The sequence below is a fragment of the Mus caroli genome, unplaced genomic scaffold (genome assembly GCF_978045245.1).
Source record: "Mus caroli unplaced genomic scaffold, Mus_caroli_1 scaffold_17, whole genome shotgun sequence".
Lineage (NCBI taxonomy): Eukaryota > Metazoa > Chordata > Mammalia > Rodentia > Muridae > Mus > Mus caroli.
In genome coordinates this window covers 26,574,030-26,601,799 of record NW_028227272.1, presented here as the reverse complement: position 1 = coordinate 26,601,799, position 27,770 = coordinate 26,574,030, and the positions used below count along the sequence as shown (strand labels likewise).

At 39.2% G+C, this 27,770-nt stretch overlaps 1 protein-coding gene across 4 annotated transcripts in view; it reads right to left on the bottom strand.

The window, feature by feature from the left end:
- The window catches only part of Opa1 (OPA1 mitochondrial dynamin like GTPase), a 73,830-nt gene that overhangs the window by 41,813 nt on the left and 4,247 nt on the right, over positions 1-27,770 (bottom strand). The window contains exons 2-16 of one of the 4 annotated variants that reach the window (XM_021185471.3): positions 26,461-26,779; positions 25,730-25,826; positions 24,437-24,544; positions 23,919-23,972; positions 23,076-23,143; positions 15,388-15,498; positions 10,862-10,915; positions 7,576-7,680; positions 5,578-5,664; positions 4,877-4,990; positions 2,274-2,354; positions 2,079-2,153; positions 1,538-1,609; positions 1,356-1,455; positions 967-1,097 (exon numbers count right to left, since the gene is read on the bottom strand). In XM_021185471.3, the coding sequence (XP_021041130.1) occupies positions 967-1,097; positions 1,356-1,455; positions 1,538-1,609; positions 2,079-2,153; positions 2,274-2,354; positions 4,877-4,990; positions 5,578-5,664; positions 7,576-7,680; positions 10,862-10,915; positions 15,388-15,498; positions 23,076-23,143; positions 23,919-23,972; positions 24,437-24,544; positions 25,730-25,826; positions 26,461-26,779 (1,576 nt within the window). The remainder of the gene's footprint in view (positions 1-966; positions 1,098-1,355; positions 1,456-1,537; positions 1,610-2,078; positions 2,154-2,273; positions 2,355-4,876; positions 4,991-5,577; positions 5,665-7,575; positions 7,681-10,861; positions 10,916-15,387; positions 15,499-23,075; positions 23,144-23,918; positions 23,973-24,436; positions 24,545-25,729; positions 25,827-26,460; positions 26,780-27,770) is intronic. The other 3 variants (XM_021185473.3, XM_021185472.3, XM_021185474.3) reach the window with 3 other exon arrangements.

Genomic DNA, 27,770 nt, shown 5'->3' with positions numbered 1-27,770 from the left:
TAACATGGTATGTGCTAACTAGTTTTCTTCTAGGACTTTGAAATTTTGGCTACACCTCTGAGAGAAGGCTCCTGGAAACCAGAGGAGGATGCCTCTAGCCTGTATCCAGTGTATCTTCTCCTTCATGGCTCTGTAATGAATCTTTGAGGCTAGTATGACTATGTGGCAAGCCATGGGAGTCTGTCAAAAGAATCACTGCCTCTGGGGACCCTGACACAGAGGCAAAGTCCCACAGGTATAAGGTGGGAAAGAGACATCCTATGCAGTAGCAGTGGGGATGAGAACCCAACAGCATTGTTCTACAGGCAACTATAGAATATGAATTTACCATTTGTAAACAAGCCAGGTACATAACACTTGGTGCTAGAGAACCATTCTAATTACTGAGCATCATTTGACTATTAACTCATCACAAACTGTGAGATCATATTATAAATGTCTTCATTCCTACCAGATAAGGAGCCTAAAGCACCGAAAAGCTGAATAAATTAACCCCAAGATCACACAGCAGCAAATGGTAGTGCCAGGATTTGGAACTAAGCAAATCTCCTTCAGCTTTACCATGTGCACCTTAAAGAGCATGTCTCAAGCCAGAGCTGCCCCAGAAAAAGCCTACATTTTCAACTCTCGGGAGATGGCTGAGTTGGTTAAGAATCTCCTTCAGCTTTACCATGTGCACCTTAAAGAGCATGTCTCAAGCCAGAGCTGCCCCAGAAGAAGCCTGCATTTTCAGCTCTCGGGAGATGGCTGAGTTGGTTAAGAATCTCCTTCAGCTTTACCATGTGCACCTTAAAGAGCATGTCTCAAGCCAGAGCTGCCCCAGAAGAAGCCTGCATTTTCAGCTCTCGGGAGATGGCTGAGTTGGTTAAGTGCTTACCTTGCAGATTCAAACACCTAATTGAGATTCCCAGAATCCATATGGGAAACCTTAGCCTGTGCACCCTCCTCCCCACCTCTTATTCTCACCCTGCTTGGACTGGCTACATTTTTTTCGGCCAGGTCTACTTTGGTCAAAACAAATATGGTTCTTCTTCCATGAGGATCCATTTGACTGACCAAGTCTGTAACAATACTGCGCTCAGCATCTACAGATCCATCTGAAAAAAGGAAAAACAACAGTGTAATCATTACTGATTATAAACATTTAGTCATAATATATTTATGTTAGGATTGTAGCCAATAAAAATTCCAATGATGAAAAATAGCAGACACTTCCCAGCTTACATCCCATTTGTTGACAGAATGAATAGGAGAGGTGAGAACATGTCTGCCATGTGTGCTTATATGCATACGCTGCTGCCATGCTTCAAGAACAAGAGGAAAGCATGGGGCAGTGAGAACCTGCTGGGCTTTACCTTGGATGCACAGGATGATGGCGTTAGGATTCTGCATGTAAGCTTTGCTGATACTGAAAATCGTTTCCTTTGTGTCGGGAGCCATGCCTGATGTCACGGTCTTGAAGAAAAGGTTTTAAGAGTCATTACAGATAGCTTTCCGGGCAGGAATCAAATGGGAAGTATCTTGCGTATGTACTTACGTTGATGACGCCAGGCAAGTCCACGAGCACCATCCTCTGCAGCCCAGGGCCTTTGACATTTAGAGATATGGTCTATTCAGGAAGAGAAAGAACAAGCTCTTGGGGTGTCTTAAGAATATTAAATATTCTAAAAATTCTCTATCTTGTTCATTTAGATATTTATTTCAGAAAAAATCTATTTTCTTTTGATCCCATAGAAATTATTCTAGGAAATTCACCCCATAATGATGTTTGGAACATTTAAAAACTCTGCTGAGTGTGGTGGCACACGCCTTTTATCCCAGCATCTATGAGGCGGATGGAGCTCTGTGAGTTCAAGGATAGCCTGGTCTACATAATAAGTTCTAAGTCAGCTGGGGCTGAATAGTGAGATTCTGCCTCAAAAGAGAAAAGTAAATTAAAAACTGAAAAAAAAATGTATCTATACATGTTGGAATAGCTATAATCTAAATATCATATTAATATCCATATCCATATTATTAATATCCATAAAAACTTCATAAAAACCCAAATCTTGGCTGAAATGAATTGCTGGCCTTACCTCAGGGCTAACAGTACAACCTTCTTTCACATTTTTCCTCATTCGAAGTTCGATTTCATGTCTTAATGCTGCAAGCTATTAATGGAAAAGAACAAAGTCCTAAGACATTATCATGACAAATACTCCACTTCATTGTCTTAGAGAACACAGGGGTTATAAGGCGACATAGATGAACCTAAGATGGAGTCTACTTACATCTTCCTCCTTGGTGAGATCAAATTCCCGAGAGCTATCTTTAAACAAGGCCACATGGTGAGGGCCTTCACTGAGAGTCACCTGCAAGGACAGACATACACAATGCTACGCTTACAGTGACATTAATCAGAGCACCTGGACAGTCCAGACAGGGCCAATCAGTGCACCTTCATGGTATGCTCAGGTGCAGGCAAGCATGGCTGCTCGGCACTGCCAGTGTGAAATGAGACTGGGGCTTCTCAGTCTTTTGCGACCTGGTGCTGCTGCCTTTGCCTTTGGGCAATACGCTGAAGACAACCAAGAACAGAAGCCAGCTCTCTACAGCTGAAGAGTTCAAAGAGAAGCCAGCATTTAATCTGAGACGATTTCAGGGACAGGACAGTTCATTTAGCCACCATTGTTCAGTAAGTTCACTACACAGATGGGGTCACAGATGGGGAAACACAGGGCTGACTGCCTCTGCTTCAGATCTCACCCCACAGACAGGCAGAGTGTGCTCAAAGCTACGGTACCACAGCACAGACTGACCCTGGCTGCCAGGAGTCACAACAAACTTCTTAGGAGAGGCATTGGGGAGAAATAGCAATGCAACAGCAGTGACAGCGAGTCATTTTACAAGGGCTTCCAAACTTGATGTCCCTTAACTTTTAATGCATATATCCCAAGGTATCATAATTATACTATTTAACTTTAAAAATGTATTTGTGGGCTGGAGAGATGGCTCAGCAGTTAAGAGGACTGACTGACTGCTCTTCTGAAGGTCCTGAGTTCAAATCCCTGCAACCACATGGTGGCTCACAACCATCTGTACAGCTACAGTGGACTCATATACTTAAAAATAAATAAATAAATAAATCTTTAAAAAATGTATTTGCTTACACTGAGATAAGCTAAGTAAGTTACACAAGAAAAGAGAAACCAGCTGTTAGAAGAACTATCCCAAAGGCCTTGGCTATAGCTATTTTCCTTGGAGTACTTGCTGATCTATGGTGCTGGGCAAAGGGCTAAGAGAAAAGCTTAAACTCTATGGCGATTGCACTGTCAAATAGACCAAAATAAGTAAACAAACAAACACAAACAAGTAAATAAAAAAAATGGAATTCAGGGTGTTAAAGCAATTCAGGGTGTTAGCACCTCAGGTGCTAAGATCCTAGCAAAAAATAAACTGCCAAAACGAATCACCCAAAAAATGAATCCTTCTTCTTATGTGCTATGTCCCTTCAAGACAGGGATATTTAGAAACCAAGCAGAAAGCTGGGTTAAAGAAGCCAAAATGCTAAGCCCAGATTTGCCAATTTCATTGTTCTCAGGAGACACAAATAGGAGTTTATCAAGCAGCAGGCAATGGCTTGTCTGAAGGCAACCTGCCTCCCAGGTTAATTTCCTGAAGTATCACACACAGGAAGGTGACCTATCACCAAAATAAACTTAATTAAAACATCAAGATATTTGTTTATTTGGTAATTTGGCTGCACAGCTTTCAATATAATACCACAATATATATATATATATATATATATATAAAATACCACAATGTCAAAGGTTTACTCATGCCTGGTAGGTCAGGCTGGCACATATTAAGAGCTGAATAAATATTCTTTTTTTTTTTTTTTGAGACAGGGTTTCTCTGTGTAGCTCTGGCTGTCCTGGAACTCACTCTGTAGACCAGGCTGGCCTCAAACTCAGAAATCCGCCTGCCTCTGTCTCCCGAGTGCTGGGATTAAAGGCGTGTGCCACCACGCCTAGCTATAAATATTCTTTTTTTTTTTTTTAAAGATAAATATTCTTAATAAAAGAGTGTACAGCCATTTACTTTCTTCCTGTCTCTATTGGTGAGTTGCTAGCGGTTTCACATATTGCACGTGCTTACTTACATGCACACACGCATACACACACACACACACACCTCCACACACACACCCCTCCACACCTCCACACACACACACCTCCACACACCCCTCCACACATACACACACACACACCCCTCTACACACACACACACCCCTCCACACACACACACACACACACACCTCCACACACACACCCCTCCACACATACACACACACACCCCTCCACACACACACACACACACACACACACACACACACAGACACACACACACACCTCCACACATACACACACCCCTACACACACACACATACACACACACACACACACACACACACACACACACACACACACACATACACACAACTCCTTTATCCCAGTGACTCTGTTCTTGTAATGGTTTCCTCCTACCATTTTTTCTAGCTTAACAGATCATGATAACCGGCATATAAATACTATAGGAAACTATCTACATTTGATGACACCACTTGCAATATTCTCATTTTCTGAGAGCAGCCTCTTTGTGTGTCTTATTCCAGATAACATCAAGAGGCCTTCCAATGTCACGTAGACAGCCACTTCCTTTCCCACCTCTCTTCACTCCTTCTCATCTCTGGACATGTGTGTGCCCCTGGCTGTGCCCCCTACTAATTCCCACAGTAGGAATGACCCCCAAGGCTGTGTGAGAGCCCCCTTTAGCTAAGTCTGAAGCAGTGCTTCTCTGAGGGCCGTCGGTCGGACACCTCCCTTCCCACCTTCACTGGAGAGCGCGTCATCATCTCGCCGGACCCTCTTGGGAATATCCGTGCCTGAGCAATCATTTCCAGCACACTTGTTTTCCCAGCACTCTGATCTCCAACCACAACAACCTATCACAAGACAAGGATCACGCATTAGTTCTCTTCTGATACCAAGTTAAATGTACGTAGGGTTTGAATGTTATCATTTAAAACATATTTTAAGATATTTAGAGCCCAAAAAAATGTTTGTTTGCTTTTTTTCTTTTTTTTTTTTTTGAAAGAATGAAGTTTGATGCATGTAGGTACTCTGGAGATACATATAGCAAAAGAATTAATTGGCTCCACTATTTACATTCAAATTTTTAGTTTAGAAAACTATGCTAATTGAAAGTTATTTCTAAAACCAGATCATTAACTTTCCACAAATATTTTCCATAGCCAGTTTACATTTTACAAACATACTTTTGGATTCTGTTAGACTAAATTTCATCCATACGTATACAGTTTTTGCCTAGGCATTTTAACACTATAATGAATGTATAATGGCAAATATCTGACAATTTTCTTCCAAAACATATATATTTGCTTTCATGGCCTCCAAAATAAGGATCGAAGCAATGCTTAGTATCTGAGGTATCATGGGAAATACAGAAATTACTATGACACAAGGAAAGAACTTTCCTGCTGACAGCAGGTCCCGGTCTATTTCCCCTTACCCGTGGTAGGTGATCTTGTGTATTGTAACTGGCATCATAATCAGAAAGAACATCAAGAACTTCAGAATACATATCAATCAAAGATTTCTGCAAAAAAATTAAAATTAGCAAAAGTCAGTGAAAATAAAAACAAAGACCACAGATACATGAAGAGAAAATGTAGATGCATTCAAATTTGCATTGTTTTTTCTTACTATATGTTTTCATAGTAAAACTAGTATAAGAATTAATGTCACTTCTTCAGTTTATTAATTTAGGATTTCATAATCTAGTTAGACAGTAAAAGAGAAAGCCTATTAACATTAATGAGTTAACCATTAACACCATAAGAGTCAAATACACGGTCAGGTGACCAACTAACAGAGAAATCACACTCTGCCAAGACTAGGCTCTGTGAGAACAGAGAAGAAGGTGAAGGAGTATTGGGCTGGGAGCACATGCGTGTGAGAGAGGGCAGGGATCAGACATGTGAGAGCAGGCAGGGAGCACGGGCGTGTGAGAGCCTGGAACAGAGTAGAGAAGTGCTCAGGGGTCAGTGTTCAAGCGAGAGAGCTGACGCACCCTAAGAACCAGGAAGGCTGCAATGCAAGCAAAGGACAAATGTCCTCCATTGCTTTTCTTTGGACACCAGGATTGAGCATGGAATCATGAATACAACAGTTTCAAGTAAGCCAAGGAACACACACACACACACACACACACACACACACACACACACTGAGAACAAAGGGTACCCAGCAAGAACTTACTAAATAAGGTTAGTGGGAACACTACGCAAGTTTAAGCACACTTTTGCCTCTTACTACAGAGACTCCTAAATGGCATATAGCTGCTCTCATGTCTTCTAAAAATAAACACATTGCATAACTATTGTATCTCCTGAGGGAAACATCATTTCTAAGGCAACTCTATTTCCTAACACTTGAGTGTGACTTCTCAGAGGCCAGGAGCGCTTGTAAAACAGTTAGGCTTTCATGCACTGGGTGCTGATGACTTAGAGCCAAAGTTACTACAGCACGTTTGTTAAACTAGAGAGACATCTTCAGAGCTTGGTTCTAGAACATGTGGCATGATCCACTGTGACTCTCTAATGCTGCAGCAACTCATTTTTACTGAGACAATGATTACTGCATTAAACTTTCAAGTTAAAAGAACAAGTCAACTTAACACATGTTGCTTGAGTCTGTGGTGATAGTATTATCGATAGCGGTAATTAACAATATATCGATGCAACAGTGGCATGAGTCACGTAAGTATTCAGCAGACTACAAATCCTAATTTGGGGCAGGCAAGATGGCTCAGCATATAAAGGCACATATCACACAAGCCTGGGGACCTGAATTCAATTCCTGGAACCCAGTAAAGGGGGGAAGGGAGAATCACCTCCACCACACACAGACAGACAGACAGACATGCATACATCCATGTCATACACATATTTGTGCACAGATAATAATTTTTAAAAAGTTTTTAAAAGAATCTCAATTTCATAAATATAAAAATTAAGCCTGAAGATAAGCTAGGTATTTTATTAAAATAGACTGATTCACAAGAAAGTCCTCTTAAAATATGAAGATTTTTATGGGCATAATATATGATGGATTTGGAAACTTCAAGTTATGAATTATTTACAACGTCTAGAAGTGAAAAGATGATACATGCTTCCTAATTTATTAAAGTGTTTCATCCTTTAGGGTCTGGCGAGATGGCTCAGTGGTTTAGAGCATACGCCGCTCCTCCAGAGGACGCAGGTTCACTTCCCAGCACCCACACAGGAGCTTACACAACCATCTGTTACTGCAGTTCCAGGGATCTGAGGCCCTCTTCTGGCTTCCACAGACACCAGGCATGCAAGTGCTGCATGGATATACATGCCAGCAAAATACCCGTACACATAATAAACTTTAAAAAAGATAACTGAAAAGGTCCACTATCCCCCCCCCCCCGCCCCCCAGTGTCAAGGTCAGCGCTCTGGGACCCACTAATGGTCTGGAGCACCTTGAGCTTCCTGTGGTGGATGCCTTTGTCATCCTTCTGCAGCACCAGCTTCCTCAGCTCTTTGTTCTCCTTTTCCAGGCGCTCCAAGATCCTCTGATACTTTAACTGTAACAGGACAACACACGGGACCGTGTAAGAAACAGATGGGCAAGCAAATAAATATTAAGTCTAATTAAAATCTTCCCAAAATTCTGAAATTATATGACTAAATAGTTATACTTATTATTTTTACATTTAAAATCTTTATGACAATATAGAGAAAATAAAACTGTGATTATTTCAAGCAAGCAGTGAAATCCATAATTTTCCATTATAATTGAGCATTTAACTTATAATTATTTGCTTCCTATGTTGAAGAAAAAATTTAAAAATAACAAAATTAAGAAGTTAAAGAAGTTTGGTCTATCCTTAAGACATAATATTTTCTATGATTTCAAAAATAAACTGTTCAATACAAGGCTATGGCTAAAACTTAAATTATTCTCATTTGGACATTATTTTAACAACGATGGTATGATATACAACATGAACAAGTGACACCTAAGCTTGCCTCATGGGATGGCCCACAGAAGTAGATGCTTTACAGGCAGGGAGCAGAAGGTTAGGGACACCTGGTAGCTCCCCTAAGGTCACCTTGTGTGGGAGGAAAAAGCATTTAAACACGTCTGTCTGAGTTAAGTGGCCTACATTCTTCTACACTCCACATTGTTTCTACCTAAAGTACTGACATAAAAACATATAGTTAAGAAGATCAATTTACTGCAGGTTGTTATTTCAAAGTAGCAAAATGGCGACACACTTTGCTTTTCAAGGCAAGCTGTTCAAACTGGTCATCTCCTAAAAAATTAAGACTCATACTTCCCTATAATCAGCAGAATGCTTAGATGTACAACTTATACCTCTCAACGTGGGAAACGTTTCTTAGACTTTTTAGGTTTTAAACTCCTGAAAAAATGGTAAATAACAGGAAACCAAAGTACTGTCCTTATAGAATGTACAAGTTGGGCCTCGTGACATGGCACAAGTACAACTACTTGCCTGTATGATAAACATTTTGTAAAGCATTTATAACCTCTAGCATTTCTTTGCTGTTTAGAAAACAGCCACTAGCCATATACAGTTACTGAAATCTTGAAATAGTGTTTTGGAAACATGAAAGGGTCTCTTAGGGGTTGGAGAGATGGATAGCTCCGTGATTAACAGCACTGTCTGCTCTTCCAAAAGTACTGAGTTCAGTTCCCAGCAACCACATGGGGGCTCCCAACCATCTGTAATGGGATCTGTTGCTCTCTTCTGGTCTGCAGGTGTACATGCAGATAGAGTACTCACATACATTAAAATTAATTCTCATTTTAACCCTTTTAAATGAAAATGAACAACTTCACATATAGCCTGTGATTCTTTTCTGTGAGCATCACTAACAGGGGTGGAGATGACCGCACGGCCCATCTCATCATGTGCTCCCCACACGATGGTGTAGCCACAAAGGGTTCACAACTGGATCTGCATGAGTGCAGGGTTTACCTCTACAGAACATTTCTTTGTAAATATGGAATAATTTGGGGGAAAATCTACATTTCTTCCCTTGGTAGAAGTGTCAAACTGCAGCCACTAGAAGTGTAAATGGGCTGACACACATGTCCAACCTGAGGACAGATATGAATATAGGTCCACACAAAATTATAAATCTTAAAATCTCATAATTCTTTTTTGTCTGTGTTTGTGTGATTTCATTTGTAACTCGACTGTGTGGTTCTTCAGCGTGAACCTTGTAGACAACTAGGTAGTCAGAAGTTTGGGCACGCTTGTATAGAACAAGCAAGTCTCAAGTTTTAGGCTGTATCATAATTACCTAAGGGCTTTAAAAACAAAGTGGTGAGCAGGCATTTAGGAGACTGAGGCAGGAGGATTTGAGTTCCAGCTCAGCTACATGTCGAGACCCTCTCCCAAACCAAAACCATAAAAAGGGAGCTTCAAAATGCCCCAGAGACTGCTGAGTTCCCTTGCCTGCTGGAGATTCTGACTCAGAGAGTTTAGGATGGGCAAGAATCCGGTTTTCTAATAAGTTCCCAGGGAATATTGATGTTATGGCTCCAGGGACCACTCCTGGTCTCTCAGAGACCAGAGATTTATTTTATTAATTTTTAAAAAGAATAGCAAGCTGGGCGTGGTGGCACATGCCTTTAATCCCAGCACTTGGGAGGCAGAGGCAGGCGGATTTCTGAGTTTGAGGCCAGCCTGGTCTACAGAGTGAGTTCCAGGACAGCCAGGAGTATACAGAGAAACCCTGTCTTGAAAAACCTAAATAAATAAATAAATAAATAAATAAATAAATAAATAGAATAGCTTATTGAGTACACTGTAAGGGTGCTGTGATGTGGGCAGTAAGGAGGGTAAGGAGTCTTAACTCATGGCACACTGGCCTCAAGAAAGACAGGGGCCAGCCAAAGCACAGGCTCTCCTAGTACAGTTATACATGGGACTCCATGACAGGTCAAGGAAAGCCGTGCACCAGAAACAGAATAGTTATAGGATTTCATTCAGATTTCATTCAGATTGCTTCTTCTTGTATGTTTTCCCTAAAAAGATCCAAGATGATAAGTATCTCTTTTGGCTTATAAAAATAAGTTTTAATTATATGTTATTTATATAGAATAACTGCTGTTGGAAAAGTTTATACCAGAAAGGTAGCTACTTATTACATTATATAGAACTGATTTTTAAATAATGATTTTTATCATCAATCCCTAAAAGATCAGCTTATACCACCAGAAAAATCTTTAGGAAAAAATTTATATTGATTTCAGAATTCAAAGAAAGAAAGAAAGAACGAAGAAAGGAAACAAACAAACAAACAAACAAACAAACTTGGGGACTTATCAGAAATATATGAAGTCTCAAATTTCCTTACTTTGTATCTAGCCTAGCAAAGTGACAATAGAAGCACTAGATTACATAAGGACAAATACTTTCACCCATTCCCCCTCCACAATAGTTTATCTTTAAAATCAGATTCACTCCAAATAGGACTCTAAATAAATGAGTTAATCTGGTGTTCATTTGGTTTCCTCTTTATTCCCTATTTCCCAATTAGCTTTTGTAGATATAAAAATTACTGCTAGAGGTAAGGGCCTAACATTAAGTATTTCAACTTTTGCTCCGCCGGAAAAGGAACATACTGTCTCCATCCCTAGAGAAGTTGCTGGGGCTAAAGCTGCCGCTCACTGTCACAGTGCTTGCCCCCATTTGTGATACCCCGGGCTCAGCTCTTACTGACTACAGTTACCTGAGTATGCAGAAGTTCTTCTTGAAGTTGGTCAATCTTTTCTTTGTCTGACACCTAAATATTTAAAATAGATTAATTAGGGTTACATACAATATATAATAAGTTGAAGTTTTAAAGCAGCACTAATAGTATAAGCATATTTAAAATAAAATTTAAATCAAGTGACTATTTAAGATAAAAAACTTATCAATAAAAACAGTTCATCAAAATCTTATGAAATAGAAGCATTAAGGAGTCACTGTCCTGTTACCATGCTAGTCATCTGTTATGAAAGGCTCGTTAGAAACAGTGGAGATGAACATCTGGGCTTACTCTATCAGGAGCTTGCTCTGTACTAAGGCACAGGAGCTTAATGTCATGAGTACTACCGTTTTCCCAGAAACATCTACGGGGAAAGCATACATGTTACTGCATCCAGGCACTGAAAAAGCTCTTTGGCTACAGTGTATCTTCTACAGAGCAGCTTTCAGCTCCCTCACTATCAGCAGAGATGTGCGTAACAAATACGGAGAACAAACAACTGGCGTCTCCAGAGAGTCAAGTGGAGCCAGAGGCTTGTCTTTAAATCCAATCCCAATGCAACACCAGCTAACTTTCAACAGAACACAGGTATCTGTAGAAAGGAAACCAAGTTAAACAACTAAAGCTTTTTTGAATATAAAAAATAAAACTCACAGGTATTGTGCAAACTACTTCAAATTGTTATTGGTAGTTCTAAGACAAACTATTTTAAAAGCTACCAAGTATCACGGTATAACAGAGTTTAAAGTAGTCACAATACAATAAACAGAAAATACAATGAAAATGATGTCACTTATGGCAAGTTCACACAAGTGTGCACTGACTTCTTAACAGGGCACTGAGTTGTCTTCCTCAGCTCTTAAATGATTTCTTTTTTGAGGTAGACATTAATAATAATCTTGTCCATGCTACAAAATGTTATTTTTAGACTTTAAACTCCAAATTCTAAATAACATTTCTAAATCCTCCCTTTTTCATGGATAATAATATATTTTTCTCCTTAAATGTATATGTTTGAAACCTAAAATTATTTTGAAATGAGATTCTGTAACAGAAATTTTGTTTTTAGCCTTGAGTGGGAAGAAACTTGCTGATACAGTTCCACTTTCATTTTAATTATGTGTACTCAGGTAGACTGGACAAGAATTATTAAGTCTCTTAAAATGTGAGGAGGAGCCAGGCAAGTCGAAGAGCCCACGGCCTAAAGGACCAATACGAGTCAGAGCATTCCACATTAGGATCACAGGGCATGCTATCATTCTGTTAAACATATGATCATAAACATATGTGATGTAGATTAAGTTCCTGGTTCATTTCAAAAGTACTGTGATTGGCTTTCTTCTACTAAATATTCATCCAACTGTAGCAAATCTACTGTAGGATATAAGCACTACTACTCTCAACTGTTTTTGCTTAACTTCTTCTTCTTCTTTGTGGCAGAGTCTCACTATGGAGACCAGGCTGGCCTCAGACTCAGAGATTGCTCTGCTTTGGCCTCCCAAGTGCTGGGCTTTAAGGGGTTTGCCATCATGATCAGCTTTGGGTTTTAAATGTAAATTGAGAGATTTTCTGAAATAGGAATACCCTGAGTTACCATAAAATAGTCAATGCTACTCAGCACGTGGAATAATAATTAAGGAACTAAAATAATTAAATTAAAAAGTTAAAATGTTAATATAAGTCAAGGACATTAAAGGTTAACTTAATAGGTTGGTTAAAATAAAAGACTACATAAGAAGGCAAAACAATTAATTAGAATATTATAAAAAAAGGCATACTTCCTAGCTGCTTCATTTAAAAAGGATCACAATTAGTGTTTTAAAGTAGGTGGTATAGACAGAACTGAGATTTCATTTTTCCCCTAAGATTTAGGATGAAAATCTTAGGTTTAAAAATTGGTGTGAATATAACGTTTATATGTTTTCTTAGAGACTTGCATGAACTATTTCTAATCTGTCATTTACTGTAGTCATTTTTAATGCACATGGGCACGCACGCGTGCGTGCGTGCGTGCGTGCGTGCGTGTGTGTGTGTGTGTGTGTGTGTGTGTATGAGCATGCGTATGACTGTGTCCATGTGTGTGAAGGCCAGGGACACAATACACCCCCTTAGAGAAAGGGTCTCTACTGCTTTAGAGTTCTCCAGTTAGACTCGGCTGGCTGGCCAGGGAGCCCCAGGGAGCCCATCTCTGCCGCCCCAGCACTGGGACACTGCTACCTAGCTCATGCTTGTGAGGCCTGCTCTCTCCGGCTACCTGTTTAGACAGCTTAGGTAAGTTTTCTTCCAATGGCTTTACTCGTAAAGCACAGCTATTTATAACATGAGACATGCTCTGCTGTATAATATATTTTGTTTTTACTAGGGAATGAATTTTAAAGTCACCCTGACAGGAACGAAGCCAGAGCATTTCTACAATTCCAAGGCTGTGAACCTAATGGAGAACGGGTGGGATCTTCCCGCACGATGAGCTCATGTCAAAGCTCCAAATGAGAACAACACTGACTTTAGACCTTATTCCTCCTAGTAAGTCACTGTGGCTGTTTTGAAATCTAAGAATCTGAAGAAGTATGTGTACATATTCACAGGAGGAAAACTACCAACACCTCCTGACTCTGGTTATCTCTTTTGCTCAGAAAATACAGGCAAACATTTTACTTCTAACAAAATATTTAAAAAAGGAGACCTAGATTTTCAAGAACAAAGAAATAATTACTTAAAGGACTTAAAAGTGCCTATGGTTTATTTTAGGCCTCATGTAGACCTTAAATGCCTAGAATGATAAAAATCTCAGGAATACAGATTTTGACTGTGATGATGAAGAGCTGATGTCATCTCTGCACTAACTTTTGGAGCAGAGAAAGACAAGATAAGGAACTAGATTTTCAGGATAGTAAGGGGAATGGGCTCATTATGGAATAGCATGAATTATTTTTAAAGGCCCATTAACTTTCACACAAGGCAACTACACAGTGGGCAGGAACATGCCCTGGTTGGTGTCCCACTAGGTGTTCCTTTACAAACAAACCAGACAGAAGTACACTGTCCTATCCTTCTGTTACTATCCTTCACAAACTGCCAAAGAAAAACTACAGGGCCATGTAAGTAACTACATAAATAGACCAGGAGTGGCAGATGTCCTTAAGTCTGAAGGCAGACTTGTAAAGCAGGCCTAAACTGAGCGTTCATGTCTGGACTCTCAGAAAACTCAGTCAGGATTTATTACTTGTATCTCTGGAATGGTCAGAATTAGAAGCATTAGTATAGTCTTAAGCCGCATCTTACATCTTACAGTGTCAGACAGATGGGCCTCATTTCAATTTTATCATTATGAAAAAAGACCAAATTGTAATTGGTACCATATTCATATTTCTAAGTAACATTCCAGAACACACAAACTCTCCTCCCACTTCTTTCTGTGACAAAGCTATGGTATGGATGGCTAGTGAAGGCATCTGCGTTCTTAGAATATTGAAATGATATACTCACAACATATGTAAACACAGAGTGTTTAAATAAGACCTTCCTCAAGTCAAGAACCTCTCTCTCTCTCTCTTTCTCTTTCTTCTCTTTCTCTTTCTCTCTCTCTCTCCTTTGAGACAGGGCTTTACTTTTACAGCCCTGGCTGTCCTGGAACTTGCTCTGTAGACCAGGCTAGCCTTGAACTCACAAAGATCCACCTGTCTCTGTCTCCCAAGTGCTAGGATTAAAGGTATTCATCACCACTGCCCATCTAAATCTCCTTTAACCACAAAGATGAAAGAACTTGTTTTCTTTTTCTACTTATTTTATCCATCCATTGGAAAGTGAACAATATACAGTCAGTGGTTGCACAGCCCCGGAACTGAGAAAAGGCAGGAATGACATTAAGCAAACATGACAATATGCTGAGAACTCTCAAGCATTAACCACCACCAAGATTAGCCGGAAGAAGCACTGTCCTAAACCTGGCTCTATAACATCCCTTCACTTAGATACAAGAGCAAACGAGGAGCTAACTATATGATTGATTCTTTATCCTGAACACAGTTTGTACACAGCTTTAATACGTCTCTGATATTATTTTTAAAAATTCTTTAAGAGATAATTTCTGCATATAAATGCATAATCATTACACTTATTTCACTGTGATAAAAGTCTGTACAGGATAGAGGGACCAACCCTATGGAACTTTGATCTAATGGTTAAAAACACATTTTTAAGGATTTCAAACAGCTTCAATATCCAATTATTGGAGTGAATCAATTGTATCATATAAACAACTATTCATAATTTCACTCTAAATGCAAATGTATAGACTTTCACAGATAACCTAGATTGCTATACTGGAGCTTATATGTTGGGCTTTGGCTACACTACCCACTTTAGGGCTATGATGTATCTTTTTAATTGACTTTGTTGAAATAGTTTCCAATGACTGGAGTCCACTAACAGACTAGGGTGCTAGGACCTTGGCAGGAATGGCTGGTTAGTGTGATGCATCAGTAGCCCCTTAAACCATCCATCACCTTGCGCTTCTGTTGGGCATAGCTCGTGCTATACTGGCCAGCGGCTCTGCGTGCTTCCTCTTCGTGCTCTTGAATTTGCTGTTGTAAGAGAATGAGCTCACCAAGCAGACCCTGCCATGAGTTTACAATGAGGAGAAGAGGAAAATTGGGGAGGGAGAACAATGTTAAACCAAAGGGCACAACAGAAGAACAGATGCAAGACAGGGAGGGATGGATAGCTTAAAACAAAAATGGTAACCCAGACACCTAGAGTGCCATCCCGCAAGTGGGCTCTGCACTGCACTTCCTTTTCCCCTCAGTAAAACTGGGTGTCTCAGAAAAGCAAAACAGCATGGCTTAAAAAGTGAGTGTGCAGTAACTGCTGACTCAGCATCCAGCCAGCCAGTTTCAAAAAGAGTGAAACTAGACTGACAGGCATGTGCAAGGAAGCTGGCATGGCAGGTTCCTGGATTTCTTGGTAAAACCCTTTATAAAACTGCCAATGTGCACTAATGTATGCTGCTGACTTGAAACACTACACAAATAATTTGACTGCATTTTCACTTTTTATGAGCTGTTCTGACATAGAAATAGGCTCTGAGAAAGTAACTGAGCACATACCAATTTCTTAAAAAAACATAGTTAAGATACCGAGACAATACAGTTATTATGAAAACTGAAAAGTAAGAGCCAGATTGGGCCACATTACCTTTTTTTCTCTCTAACCCTGATTCTACTCAATCATTAAAGGTAATCATTAGGCTGGTAGACTGATTATACTGCGTTCACATGTGTCCTAATCCTAACCCATGTGGTCTTCTGTGCCTTACTGCACAGAGTGGCCGGTGCTGCTGAGTGGGGTAGGGGGCGGGGCCTCTGTGTTGTAAATTCCTGGCCTATGAGAAGGCCAGCTTTGAGACATACAGAGGAAAGACAGCTATGGATCAACAGTGACACCAGACCGATAGTTTCTCAATCAGAACAATTAGGACAGTCAAGTTCCAATGAACCACCAATTTGAATAGTGTAGTGTGTTAAAAACAATGGGCTTAGACTAAAGTCATAAAACTAAAGGTAAGAAAGCTAGTAATTATTACAACAACCTAAACCAGGACTTCAGAGCTTCAGATTAAAAAAAAATAGTAAAAAACACCATGTTTTGTATTGTCAGAAAATCTCTTAATATAAAGATGCTGGTTAATGTTATGTTCAAATTTTAGTTTGTGGGTTCACCTTACATAACCCAAGAACTTAGGTAATCAAAAAAGAGGTCCCCAAAATAATATGGGGGCGAGTAGCATTACAGTAATAGAAAGATTGATATAAAATTTGGGGATTCTGTTTTATTCTTAGTTTTGATACTATGATTACTATCAATATCAGACAAAATAAATGAAACTAATTGCTTTATAGCAAATCAAAGGATGAAGGTAGCTTGAAATTTCAACATGTTTCCAGATTCAACAGTATTAAAGGTACTCATAAAACTAGAAGCTATTTTTTAAGATATAAATATCTTTAAAATATATATTTTAATATATGTATAAATTTATTTATTTATGGTTGTTGACAAGTTTATCAAAGTCACCTACCAACCATCTTCATTATCCCATAATTTTTGTCATTACATAAGAAAAAGTAACTTAACAGCATTATCCACTTGCTCATTTATCTTGAGTATCATGTATTCCAACCCCCAACTGCTCAGATCACACAAGAACAACTGACTTTACAGAAGGCTTCCTATATGAGCCTGAAGGTGTGTCCAGCCTTCACATGCAGCAGGGCACAAAATCACAATCTTAGGGACAATACTGCATTTGTGTGAGGCATTTGTTGTTGTTGGTTTTTTTGGTAAGTCAATTATGCAGTTTTTAAGTGTGAACTTTGAAGAGCACTCCAGTGTCACAGTGTCAAAAGGCTGGACATACCTGGTACATATCTGTTAATATTACTTACCACTAATACTCGTCTTATGAACTATCAAGTAATTTTGACTTAGCTAACTGCCCCACCCCGAGTCACTGCTTCTGTCTAAGCCCAGCTGTATAGTGAATATGATCAGAGCGATTAGACTACCAGGAAATACTTTCTAGTGACACCTCACTCTCCTTCCAAGTCTGCTACTGAAGCACTGTTATGTGAAGATAGATGAAATTAACTGTTACCTCCTAAAAAAAAGTAGGAGAAAACAAGAATTAGACACAGAAAAAAAAATTGACACTATACTATGTACCTTTCCCCAACTCTAAGTCTCTTAAGTGTGCAGAACAGCAAAGAGACAGATGGACCAGGCATAGCCTCAGATGTCAAAACATATCTTTGCCAGTGAACACTGTCCAGAGCTTGAATTCTTTGCTCTCAAGAAATAGTCATTTAGAAGCTATTTTATATATAATACAGATACTAATTGATACAAATCACTATTATGGATTAATAATTATAGAAGGTAATTTCTATAATTTACCTTCTATAGTTTATAAAGTAAAGCCCTCCTTTGAGACAGATTTCACCATGTAATTCTAGCTGGCCTGGAACTGGCTCTGTAGACCACGCTGGTCTTGAACTCACAGAGATCTGCCAAGTGCTGCTATTAAAGGGATGTGCCACTATGCCTGCTCTTTAATATTCTGGTCATTGTTACTTTGGCACTATAATTTTGTTATAAAAATGACAGCATCAAATCAAGAAAATTAGTTATAACAAGAGTTCTACAAAACAACTAAAAATACTAATTTAAGATTTAATGATTTTGGGGGTTAAAGATTTTAATTTGAACTATTATCTAATATTAGCTCCCCCAAATTCATAGCGAAACTTAACCCTGAATGGCCTCTGCATGGTGATGAGGTCACAAGGCCTCCAGGTTAAGTGTTCTTGTAAAAGAGACTCCAGGAGCTGCTTAGCCTCTTCTGCTGTGTATACAGACAGTACTCACCAGACATTGCACCCAGCAGCACCTTAATCTCATATCCCAGCTGCAGCACTGACAGGAATACACTTCTGTTTTTTATAATACAGCATTTCTGTTATAAAGCTGGAATAGGCTAATTACATCACTTGCTATGTTGCCCAGACAGGTCTCAAAAGCCTTGGCTTCCAGCAAGCCCCCTTTTCTCAGCCTCCTGAGTGGCTGTCACCATAGACAACGTGCCACTGTTTATTTGAGTACCTAGCACCTTAAGTAAGGCCTGGCATATTTGAGATGTGTTACAGGGTTTAGCATGTATTGTTGCTTGAGTAAGTCAAGCACAACTGATTTTTTATCTATCAATCATCTGTTTCTAGTTTAAGGTAATTTAAATTGGGTCAGTTATTGGTTGGCCAGTTCCTTACTTTCTACTCTCTCTTTATCCCTGCACCTCTTATAGGCAGGAACATTTGTGGGTTTAAGGTTTTGTGGTTGGTCTAGTATCTCCGTCCCTCCACTGGAAGTCTTGGCTGGTTACAGCAGGTGACCATTTCATATGCCCCATTGCTAGGAGTCTTAGCTAGGAAACTCCAATAGGGATGCAAATTAAAAACATTAATTAATGAAAAAAATAATTTAAAAACTCTTTAGAAGGTATATGGCCTAAGTACTACAAATCATTTTCCATTTTTTACAATCTCCAAAAGACTTGATAACAAAACAAGGAGAAGAATGAATAGAATGTTAAATACCATCAGCATACAACAAGTCACAGAAAGTGATGGACGTTGTTGTCATTGGTTCCTTAACTCTTAACAGCTTTACATTTACTTAGGAGTTACTCCTCATAACCTTTCAAGGGTGCCTCCTTTCCCAACAGAGGAACTCAGGAACTCAGAGAAGCTAAACAATTTGCCGAAGGTTACAGTTTAGAAAACAGGAAAAACAAGACCTGTGATCCCAAAGTTTGCATCAGTACTACCCAGTAACACTGCACGGCTATGTTCAATGCGCCTGTGACCCATCAGTATCAACCCACGTGTCAAATAGCACAACGGCAGGCAGGTGTCTCTAGGTCACTGCAGAAAAGAGTTGGCAACATTACGGTCCACAAACCTAACAACAAAGTATTTAATGCCAGGCCCTATAAGATAACATTTGCCAAACTACGTTTTGGTTTAGTAAAAATAACTTTATGCAATATTCCTAAGCAGGACTTCCCAAACTGAATAACTCTGCTATTTGTTGCTAAAAGAACCAAACCAACCAAATAAACAAAAACAAACGTGGTTCCCTTGTATATTATCGCTCAAGATACTTAGGAATGCAAAACTTGTTACTGGCTGTCAAAAAGAAGTGTCTTCCCCCTTTGGAATATTTAATTTTCTCCAGTCAGAAATAGCATACTATATCATTTATTGTTTGGACATTGTCTAAGAGATAAAATGACTCTCAGTAATTATCAACATTACAATTTCCATTAAACCTTCTTGTTTCTAAGGGTCTACCTACAACAGCATCATTTATTGATACATGCTCACACTATAAACCATGCTTCTTACTGGGCAATGCTGTAAGGCTGTCTGCTCAGTTATTCCATTTTCCTTACTTTCCTTCTGATCTACTAAGTACACTGTGCTGAGGGTCTTGCTAAGAATCTATCTAATCTGACTTGTAGCTGTTAGCTGTGCAGGAAACAAGAATTCCTCAAACCTGAGGCTGCTTAGTGGAGCTTGTTTACAATTCCTGGGTCCACTCACTCACTAAAACAGGCTCACATCTTTAGTTCCTAATTTGACTTCTGAAGGTTTTAAGTTCTCCAGATCCCAAGGACTTTACAAAGTTCACACAAATATTTCCTCCAGCAAATAAAGATTTTAAACTTTCCCCCAAATTTTAAACTTTTGGTTCATATAACTATTTATTATAAAGTAGTACTATTATATATGCCAAGCATGCCTCAATAACATCCAAGCTAAAACTGATTTTACTTTTTAATTTGTTAACAAATTTTCAATTTTCAAATGGTGTCCACAATCTAGCAGACGTGTGTTCAGGCAGAAGCAAAGGAACGATGATTACTCGGACTGTGCAGTGTCATATGCCTTCGTGCTTTCTCCACTGTAATTCCCAAACACACAGGCGAGTGAGCCAGGATGGGAAGCACAGGCCAGCAGCCCACTTGGCTGCTCAGTCTGACTCTTGTCCTACGAGGTGACAGTGTGGAGTGGCCCTAACTCTCCCTTTCCTGCCAGGGTGCTTCTGCACGTGCTTACCTATGAGAGGACAGATCTTTACTTCAGTTCTAGTTGTAGAAATTAATTCACATTACTATTATTTAAAAAAAAACCGATTTGCATGTCATTTTTTATTTCTAACTTAGGCATGACTGCTTCACACCCTGAGCACAACGAAGGTGAGACCAGGCACATGCAGGCTGGTATAGCTGTCCATCAGAATATGATTTTAATGAGTAAATCTTAAAATTCAAGACTAAAACAGTGAAAAATTAGAGAGAAACTCTGGGTATCATCCAAGCACTTCTGATGACCACTTAAATCTTTAGAACTGACATCTGAGTGAGGGGGGCTGGAGAAATGGTTCAGTGGTTAAGGCTGTTCTTCTAGAAGATGAAGGCTTCCTTCCCAACACCCACATAGCAGCTCACAACTGACTCTAATTCTAGTCTCAGGGGATCTAAAACTCTTTTAAGGCCTCTGTGGGCATACACGTACACAGGCAAAACACCCCTGACAAACAAAAAAATAAAATAAATAAACAAATAGAAACTAACTCCTGGATGATGTCAAAAAGGCTACCACCAGGCTCAAGTATCCTTGCATGATGATACTCGAACATCGCTTAGTAGGCAAGGTTCATCAGGTCACACCAACATATCTGTACCTTGTCTACAAGGCTTATTACTCTCAAGTATCATAGGCAAGAACCAAACCTTAGAAACAACACTGTGCATCAATGGAACTGAAAACTATCTGCTGCACCTGAACACACGTCTACCATATTAGCATCTTCTATAATTTGACTCAACCTGTAATAAAAAGCACAGGTGAAATTCTAGATTTAATTATTTATAACAAATCACTGGAAAAATAATTGGTAAGCTTAGACAATTTAATAAATATAAAATTATATGCACATGTGTATGTGTCTGCTTGTGGAAATGTACATGAGAGTTCAAGTACCCAAGGATTCCAGAAGAGGGTGTCAGATCCTGTGGTACTAATTACAGGCTGTAGCAAGCCACTTGGTGTGGGTCCTCTGCAAGAGCAAGAAGTGCTATGAATGGCTGAGCCATATCTCTAGCCCCAATTGATAACTTTTAATAGGGGAAAGTAATTATCATAAATAAAGATAAAGGAAGAGCCTACAAGGGGCATTTACTGTCAAATAAACAAAGGAATATTAAAAAAAGGAACGATTTTATTTTCATGTCAATTATGTAAAAACAAATTTACATCAATAATTAAATTCCCCACGATCCATTCTCTTGCTTCCTCTTTAGTGCAGGGGTCAATCATAGAACACTCATTCATCCATTTGGCAGAGTTTTAGGGGACTTACCTGAGTCAAGTCTGAAAAAGTGATCACACAACACATGAATGAGCAAGCAGACCCTGCCACATCTACTGATTTAGGAAAAACACTGCAGCTCCCGGATCTGCACTTCCAGACCCATCACAAAGGCCTTCTCCTCTGATCAGCTCATTAGGTTTACTGGCTTTCACAGCCAAGGCTTTCTCTGGCTCAAAATAAGCCACATTTGTCAAGCTATATTCTAGCCTCTATCCTTCAATGCAAAATCAAGAGTGTCCCTTAATTAAGATTGTATTTATTAAAAACAGGTCAAACTGAAAGCAAATACAGACTCTGAAGTATGTTTTACCTAAAAAAATGAACAAAAAGAAATCTTGGAAATAGATTTAAAAATTAGGGTAGCACAAAAAAGAGTTCAAGTTGAAATAAAGGGAAAGAAATGGAAATACAGAAATTATTTCTTTCTGCTCCTCAATAATCATAAAATTATTTCTTTCCCATGATGCTTTAAAGCTCAGCATAAACTAAATATTGCACATTTAAATAAAATGTTTACAGAATATTTTATTCACAAATTTATTTCTCTAGACATTATTTTTATAAAACTTTACATATAGTTATTTCTTTTTCTAGTTAAAAAAGATGACAGAGTAAAAACTAAGACTGTTATGGTGGAGCATATGGCCAGAAATGCAGAGCAACTCACGTGACTGTAGCTTAGCAATTCTCTCAGTTTCATGTGCAACAGCCCTGTAGTGATCACATGGATGTGAGGAGGCAATCCTGCCGCGCTTCTCAATGGACTCATCCACACACAACCTTGTAGGGTCTCAATATGTAAGAACTGACTTATTCACTAGGCAACTCACTGTCTATTCTCTTATCTTTCCTCCTAGGCTACCCTATGTCTCCAGAAGAGCAACAAGTTTCTGTGCACACTGGTGTCCACTGTGTCCTCCTGGAGATCTGTGAACATACATGAATACATGCAAAGTCCCAGGAAAGAGAGGACCACTTAAACTGTCTACACTGGCTTCTCCCATGTATACTTTATAATAAACCTTGAATAGCTATTTCACAGAGCGTAACTGAAGGGGAGGGCTGTCTCTGATTCTATTCCAGAACAGCTGCATTAACACCTGCAGTTTTCTAGAAATGTATTAGCATTTTCACATATTTCAAAAAAAGGGAAAAGCTAAGTTTCTCGGGACTCCCTGTGAGCAGAGCTCTGTTTTATACTTACCTTCCTGTAATGCTTGTCACTTTCAGATCCATGATCTGTTGCTCGAAATGCTGTTTCTCCAGGTGAACCTTAAAGATAAACACACTTGTTTAAATTCTCCAATGATGTAAACAGCCCAAGCTAAATTCCAATTACATCTAAGCAATCAAAAAGTAAGTGGGGTGCGGGGAGACGGACGACACAGCCCGGTGTCAGAATGCTCGCCTCGTATACACTGGGTCCCCAGCCAGGCAGGGGCATGCCTGCGATCCCAGTGCTTACACTTAGGAGGCCGAGCCTGTGCTGAACGCGAGATCATGGCTCAAAAGAAACCAAACTAGCTTCAAAGAATACATTTTTATTTTTAAGAAAATTACTGGCAATCCATGTCAAAAAATCTCAAACTTAATCAATGTTTGAAATAGAGATGAGAGTTATGATAGAAACCAGACAATCTTTGGTAAGGATTGTCTTACAAGGTTATCTTTGCAGTTCAGCCAAGCACCGCTACCATCAGACAGTGTGTATAGTACAGAGCAAAGGTAAATGCCACTATGACAGGGCAGATGAGACAAGCTAAAATTACTTTTCATTTCAATTCTTTTTCCAAGAAAACACTCTGGCGAAGCAAATTTTCTTTTAATAAGTTTAAATCATGTTTTTAGCAATTTCAGCTTTGTTATGAATATAATTTCTTTTACTATTTCCACTAAAAAGGATATAAGTTTGCCTTATATAGTTCTGGGTTTAAAGATCAGCATATATAAGCAGGATTATAAACGTGGTGTGCAGTTTTATTTGCGCCTAGTTCATTAGAAGCGTTTAAAGGCATGTTACGGTCAGCAGAAACGTCTGGTTACACACCTAACAAGAGAAGTGCCTCAGAAGCTTCTAGGACTTCACTAACCAATTTGGGACCTGTAAAAAGTCAGCAAAAGGGGAAATAAAAATTTAATAAAAGTAAGCAAAGATGTCTGAGATTTCAGACATATCATATTAGGGTAATAACTGGGCAAATATGCCAGGATAGACCCTTTAACTTACACCTCACATGGTCTGTAGTGACTAAATTTTGGTTTAAAGTAACAGTATTGGCTTGAGGCAATATGAAAAGCAAATGCATAGGTAGTCTCATCTCCTTGTCAAGGAGGAATATGTTTTTACTCACCCACAAAAAGCTTAGCACACATTTTCTTATACATTGTCATTTGATTAGGCTAAATATTAAAAGCATTGTGCAAACTTTGTTTATCTTGTGTTAAAATAAAACGCTTTTGCATTTGTTTTAATTTAAAAGATGGGAACAAATAAGACAAGACCATCTACATATTCTCCCTTTGAGGCTCCTACATCCTGAAGTTAGATGAAAAGCCCCTCCTTACCTGCAGTGAAGAAGTCCTTCAACAAGCTGAGGCTCTCAGTAATCTTGTCCAGGTCAGGAGCTAAATTGGCGAGGTCTTCTGAGCTGGGAAGGGCTTTTCTAATTTTCTCTAGAGGGGATCAAAACAAGAGTAACAAACAGTCTCAAGGGAGGATATGCCAAAAATATTAGGGCTCTAATACATCAACTTGCTTCACACCTCAAGCCAGTCCTACAAATACTCAACTCTGCTGTCCACTCCACTCAGATGAAAAACTACAGCACACGGCAAGGGAGTGAGGGAGCCAGGGTTCAAGACCAGGCAGCTTAGCCTCAGCATCCAACCTCAGTCATCACACAGAGACACCGGTAAATACACTAGGTTACACAGCACTGACATGCACTTTTTTAAAAAAAAAAGAATCTGTCCTTTTCCTAAAAATACCTTTGTTACCACGGCTACACTTAAAAAGTACTATGATGAGGTGCTTATGCAGATTAATTCCACCTCCATATGTCTTAAAAAGGGACTCCAAATTTTTTAAGCTCATCAAGAGTTACTTGCCATCAGCTATTGACTATTCTCACTTGTTACAGGCAAAGACAGTATTTTAAGGGGTAAAGTCATTTTGCACACTGACAGACTTTTAAGGAACTTGGCTGCAGAAAGTATTAACAACCAAGGTAGTCTACCAAAAAGAGCTAGCTTAGGGTCCTAGTGTGTATGATGCAGGCAATGTTCCGTGATGTTGAAAATGCTATGTGGAGAGGCTGCTGGCAGCATGGAACTGCAGAGAGGATGTGCTAGGTAGCAAAACACAAACAACAAGATACATCTCCTTATGACTATATATTTTTTAAATAAGAAACTAATATTAACCACATTCAATTAATAAGCAAAACTAGAAGAAAATAGTCCATAAGAGGGGTGGAAGTTATGTTAAAATGAGATTATTGAGTATTTAGTCTCATATTCTTTTTCCTCTGGGTTGGCAAAATCGTTCAATGGGTAAAAGTGTTTGTTTCTATGCCTGTCAATTCATAGGTAACCACGGGATCTCTTTTAATTACAAAAAACTCCCACAAAATGTCTTCTGATCTCTACACACATGTGCATCTGCATGTATGTGCATCCTAGTATGATACATACCCACACACATATAAATAGATGTAATAAAAATTAACTTATCTTTTATTTTCATTACTAAAATAAAACTATCACATATTAGACTTAAGCATTAACACTACCGATGCAACCATTTCTACTGCCATCCCCTCAAAACCCAGAGTCATTTTTAATGTTGATGATACAAACCCAAATCAATATACTCATCAATTTCCCATATAAAGTCAGGCACAATCCACTTATAGTCACTAAGGTCTGGTATCATATCTTTCCATTCATCGAAGGTCTGAAAGACAAGAACGTATGCCAATCAGATAATCCAAATGCCATAGACCAATATAAAGAAAAAGCATGTTGATTAAAACAATCTATAAGGAGAATGCATCATGTATAGAATTTTTAAGGAACAAATTTAGGTAAGTGCAGGTCTTTAACCAGCAAATCAGAAGCTGTGTATGTAGAATGACAGTAAATGTTCTTCTATCAAATGTGGAAATGTAAACAGTCAAAATATTCCTATGGAAGAGAGCTCATGTTGGCATTAAGTAACACCAGGAAGCAAGAGGAAGACTGGGCAAGAGGTCTCCGCCTCTGGTCCCAGGGTTGCCCAGAAGTAGTCCTCTGAGCATGCTGCTTAGCTTTCTCTATTGTGCTACTAAATAGTGATGCTTAGAAACAAATGTAAGTGTTCTTACTCCCAGACCAGGGCGCCATCTTCCAGACCATCTATAATTATGGTTAATATTTAAATAGCACCACAGGACACAGTACATATATACAGTAAATATTTCAACAGCTAGTTACATTTTACTCACTAAAGAAAAATGCCATTTTTTTTCTACCATGCTATACAAATTTACAATGTTTTGGAACAATTAGAATTATAGTAATTATTAAAGTAAAAATGAAAGTAAACTCACCTTTTTGGCTGTATAGCCACCTCCAACAGCGGACCCCAGTATGATATATCGAAGTTTTAAGAGTCTTGCAGCCAACCTTGCTGGCCAAAAGTTCCTGCGAGGCTGGTAGCCATATTGAATTGGAGAAAGTTTCAATTTATGTAACGAAAGGTGAGTTAGAGAAGAGAACTGCTGAAATGGTGTCCTTAGTTGGGGTCTTTGAAGCTTGAGGGCAGGATGATGTGAAGGATAAATACTTCGTGAAACCAGATGGAGTTTTTGGAATGGTGTGTTTCTTTGTATTCCAGAGCTGTGTTTCACTAAGGATTGGCAGACTTCACTGAAAACAAACAAACAAACAACACAGAAGAATTAGAGAAACATCAGAGAAGGCAACAGTGCCTAAGAAATTACATAAAAGGTCACACATGCGTGCCGACAAACCACGCCCCATCACACACTAGTTTACATTTGCTGTGTGCCAGCTCAATCTTGTTGAAAACCCTACCACAAAACTAAGCCACACTAGCCCCATTCTACAGCTGAGGGAGAATAAGGCACAAAGTATAAACACAACCTGCCCCACATGACACTAACACAAGGAATCAAGGTGGAATATGAGTGCAGGCACCAGGACTCCAGACTCTATATGTTAGTCTACTATATGTGGGCTGTGATACTTACTGGTCCAAGGAAGCTGAAACCAAAGAGGGAAGAGGTGGGCATTTGTTTTACCAACAGCTGTGTAACAGCTGGTAACAAAAATGCATGCATTTTTTTTAAGTTAAAAAAAATTTTTATTATCACTTATTTTATGTGTATTGGTGCTTTGCCTGCATGCATATCTGGGTACTTGTGTGCATGGCACCAGCAGAAGCCAGAAGGGGCACTGGATTTCCTGTTCTGGAATTACAGATGGTTGGGAGCTTCGAATGGGTGATGGGAATCAAACCCAGGTCCTATGGAAGAGCAGCCATCTCTCCAGCCCCACAATAAGAATCTATATTCTTGATATAGAGGTAAGAAAGTAAAAGGAGGAACAGGCCAGCAATTGCCTCTGGAACCTGAGAACTCTGCCAGGGAAGACATAAGGCTCTCAAGTGCATGAGTGTGTGAGGAGGAGGCCTCCTAGACTGAGCTGTCATCAACACTGGCTTCTGTAACAGGCTCATCTCCTGCACTCTCTATAAAAGCCCTAAAAGGAAAGTTGTTAGGTGAAGTAATCAATAACAGAAAACAGCTTGCTCAGTCATCATCCGCCTCAGTAAGGAACAGCATGAACAAATCATCTGCATCAGCCATTGGCTTTCAAGCTTAAATATGATCAGACA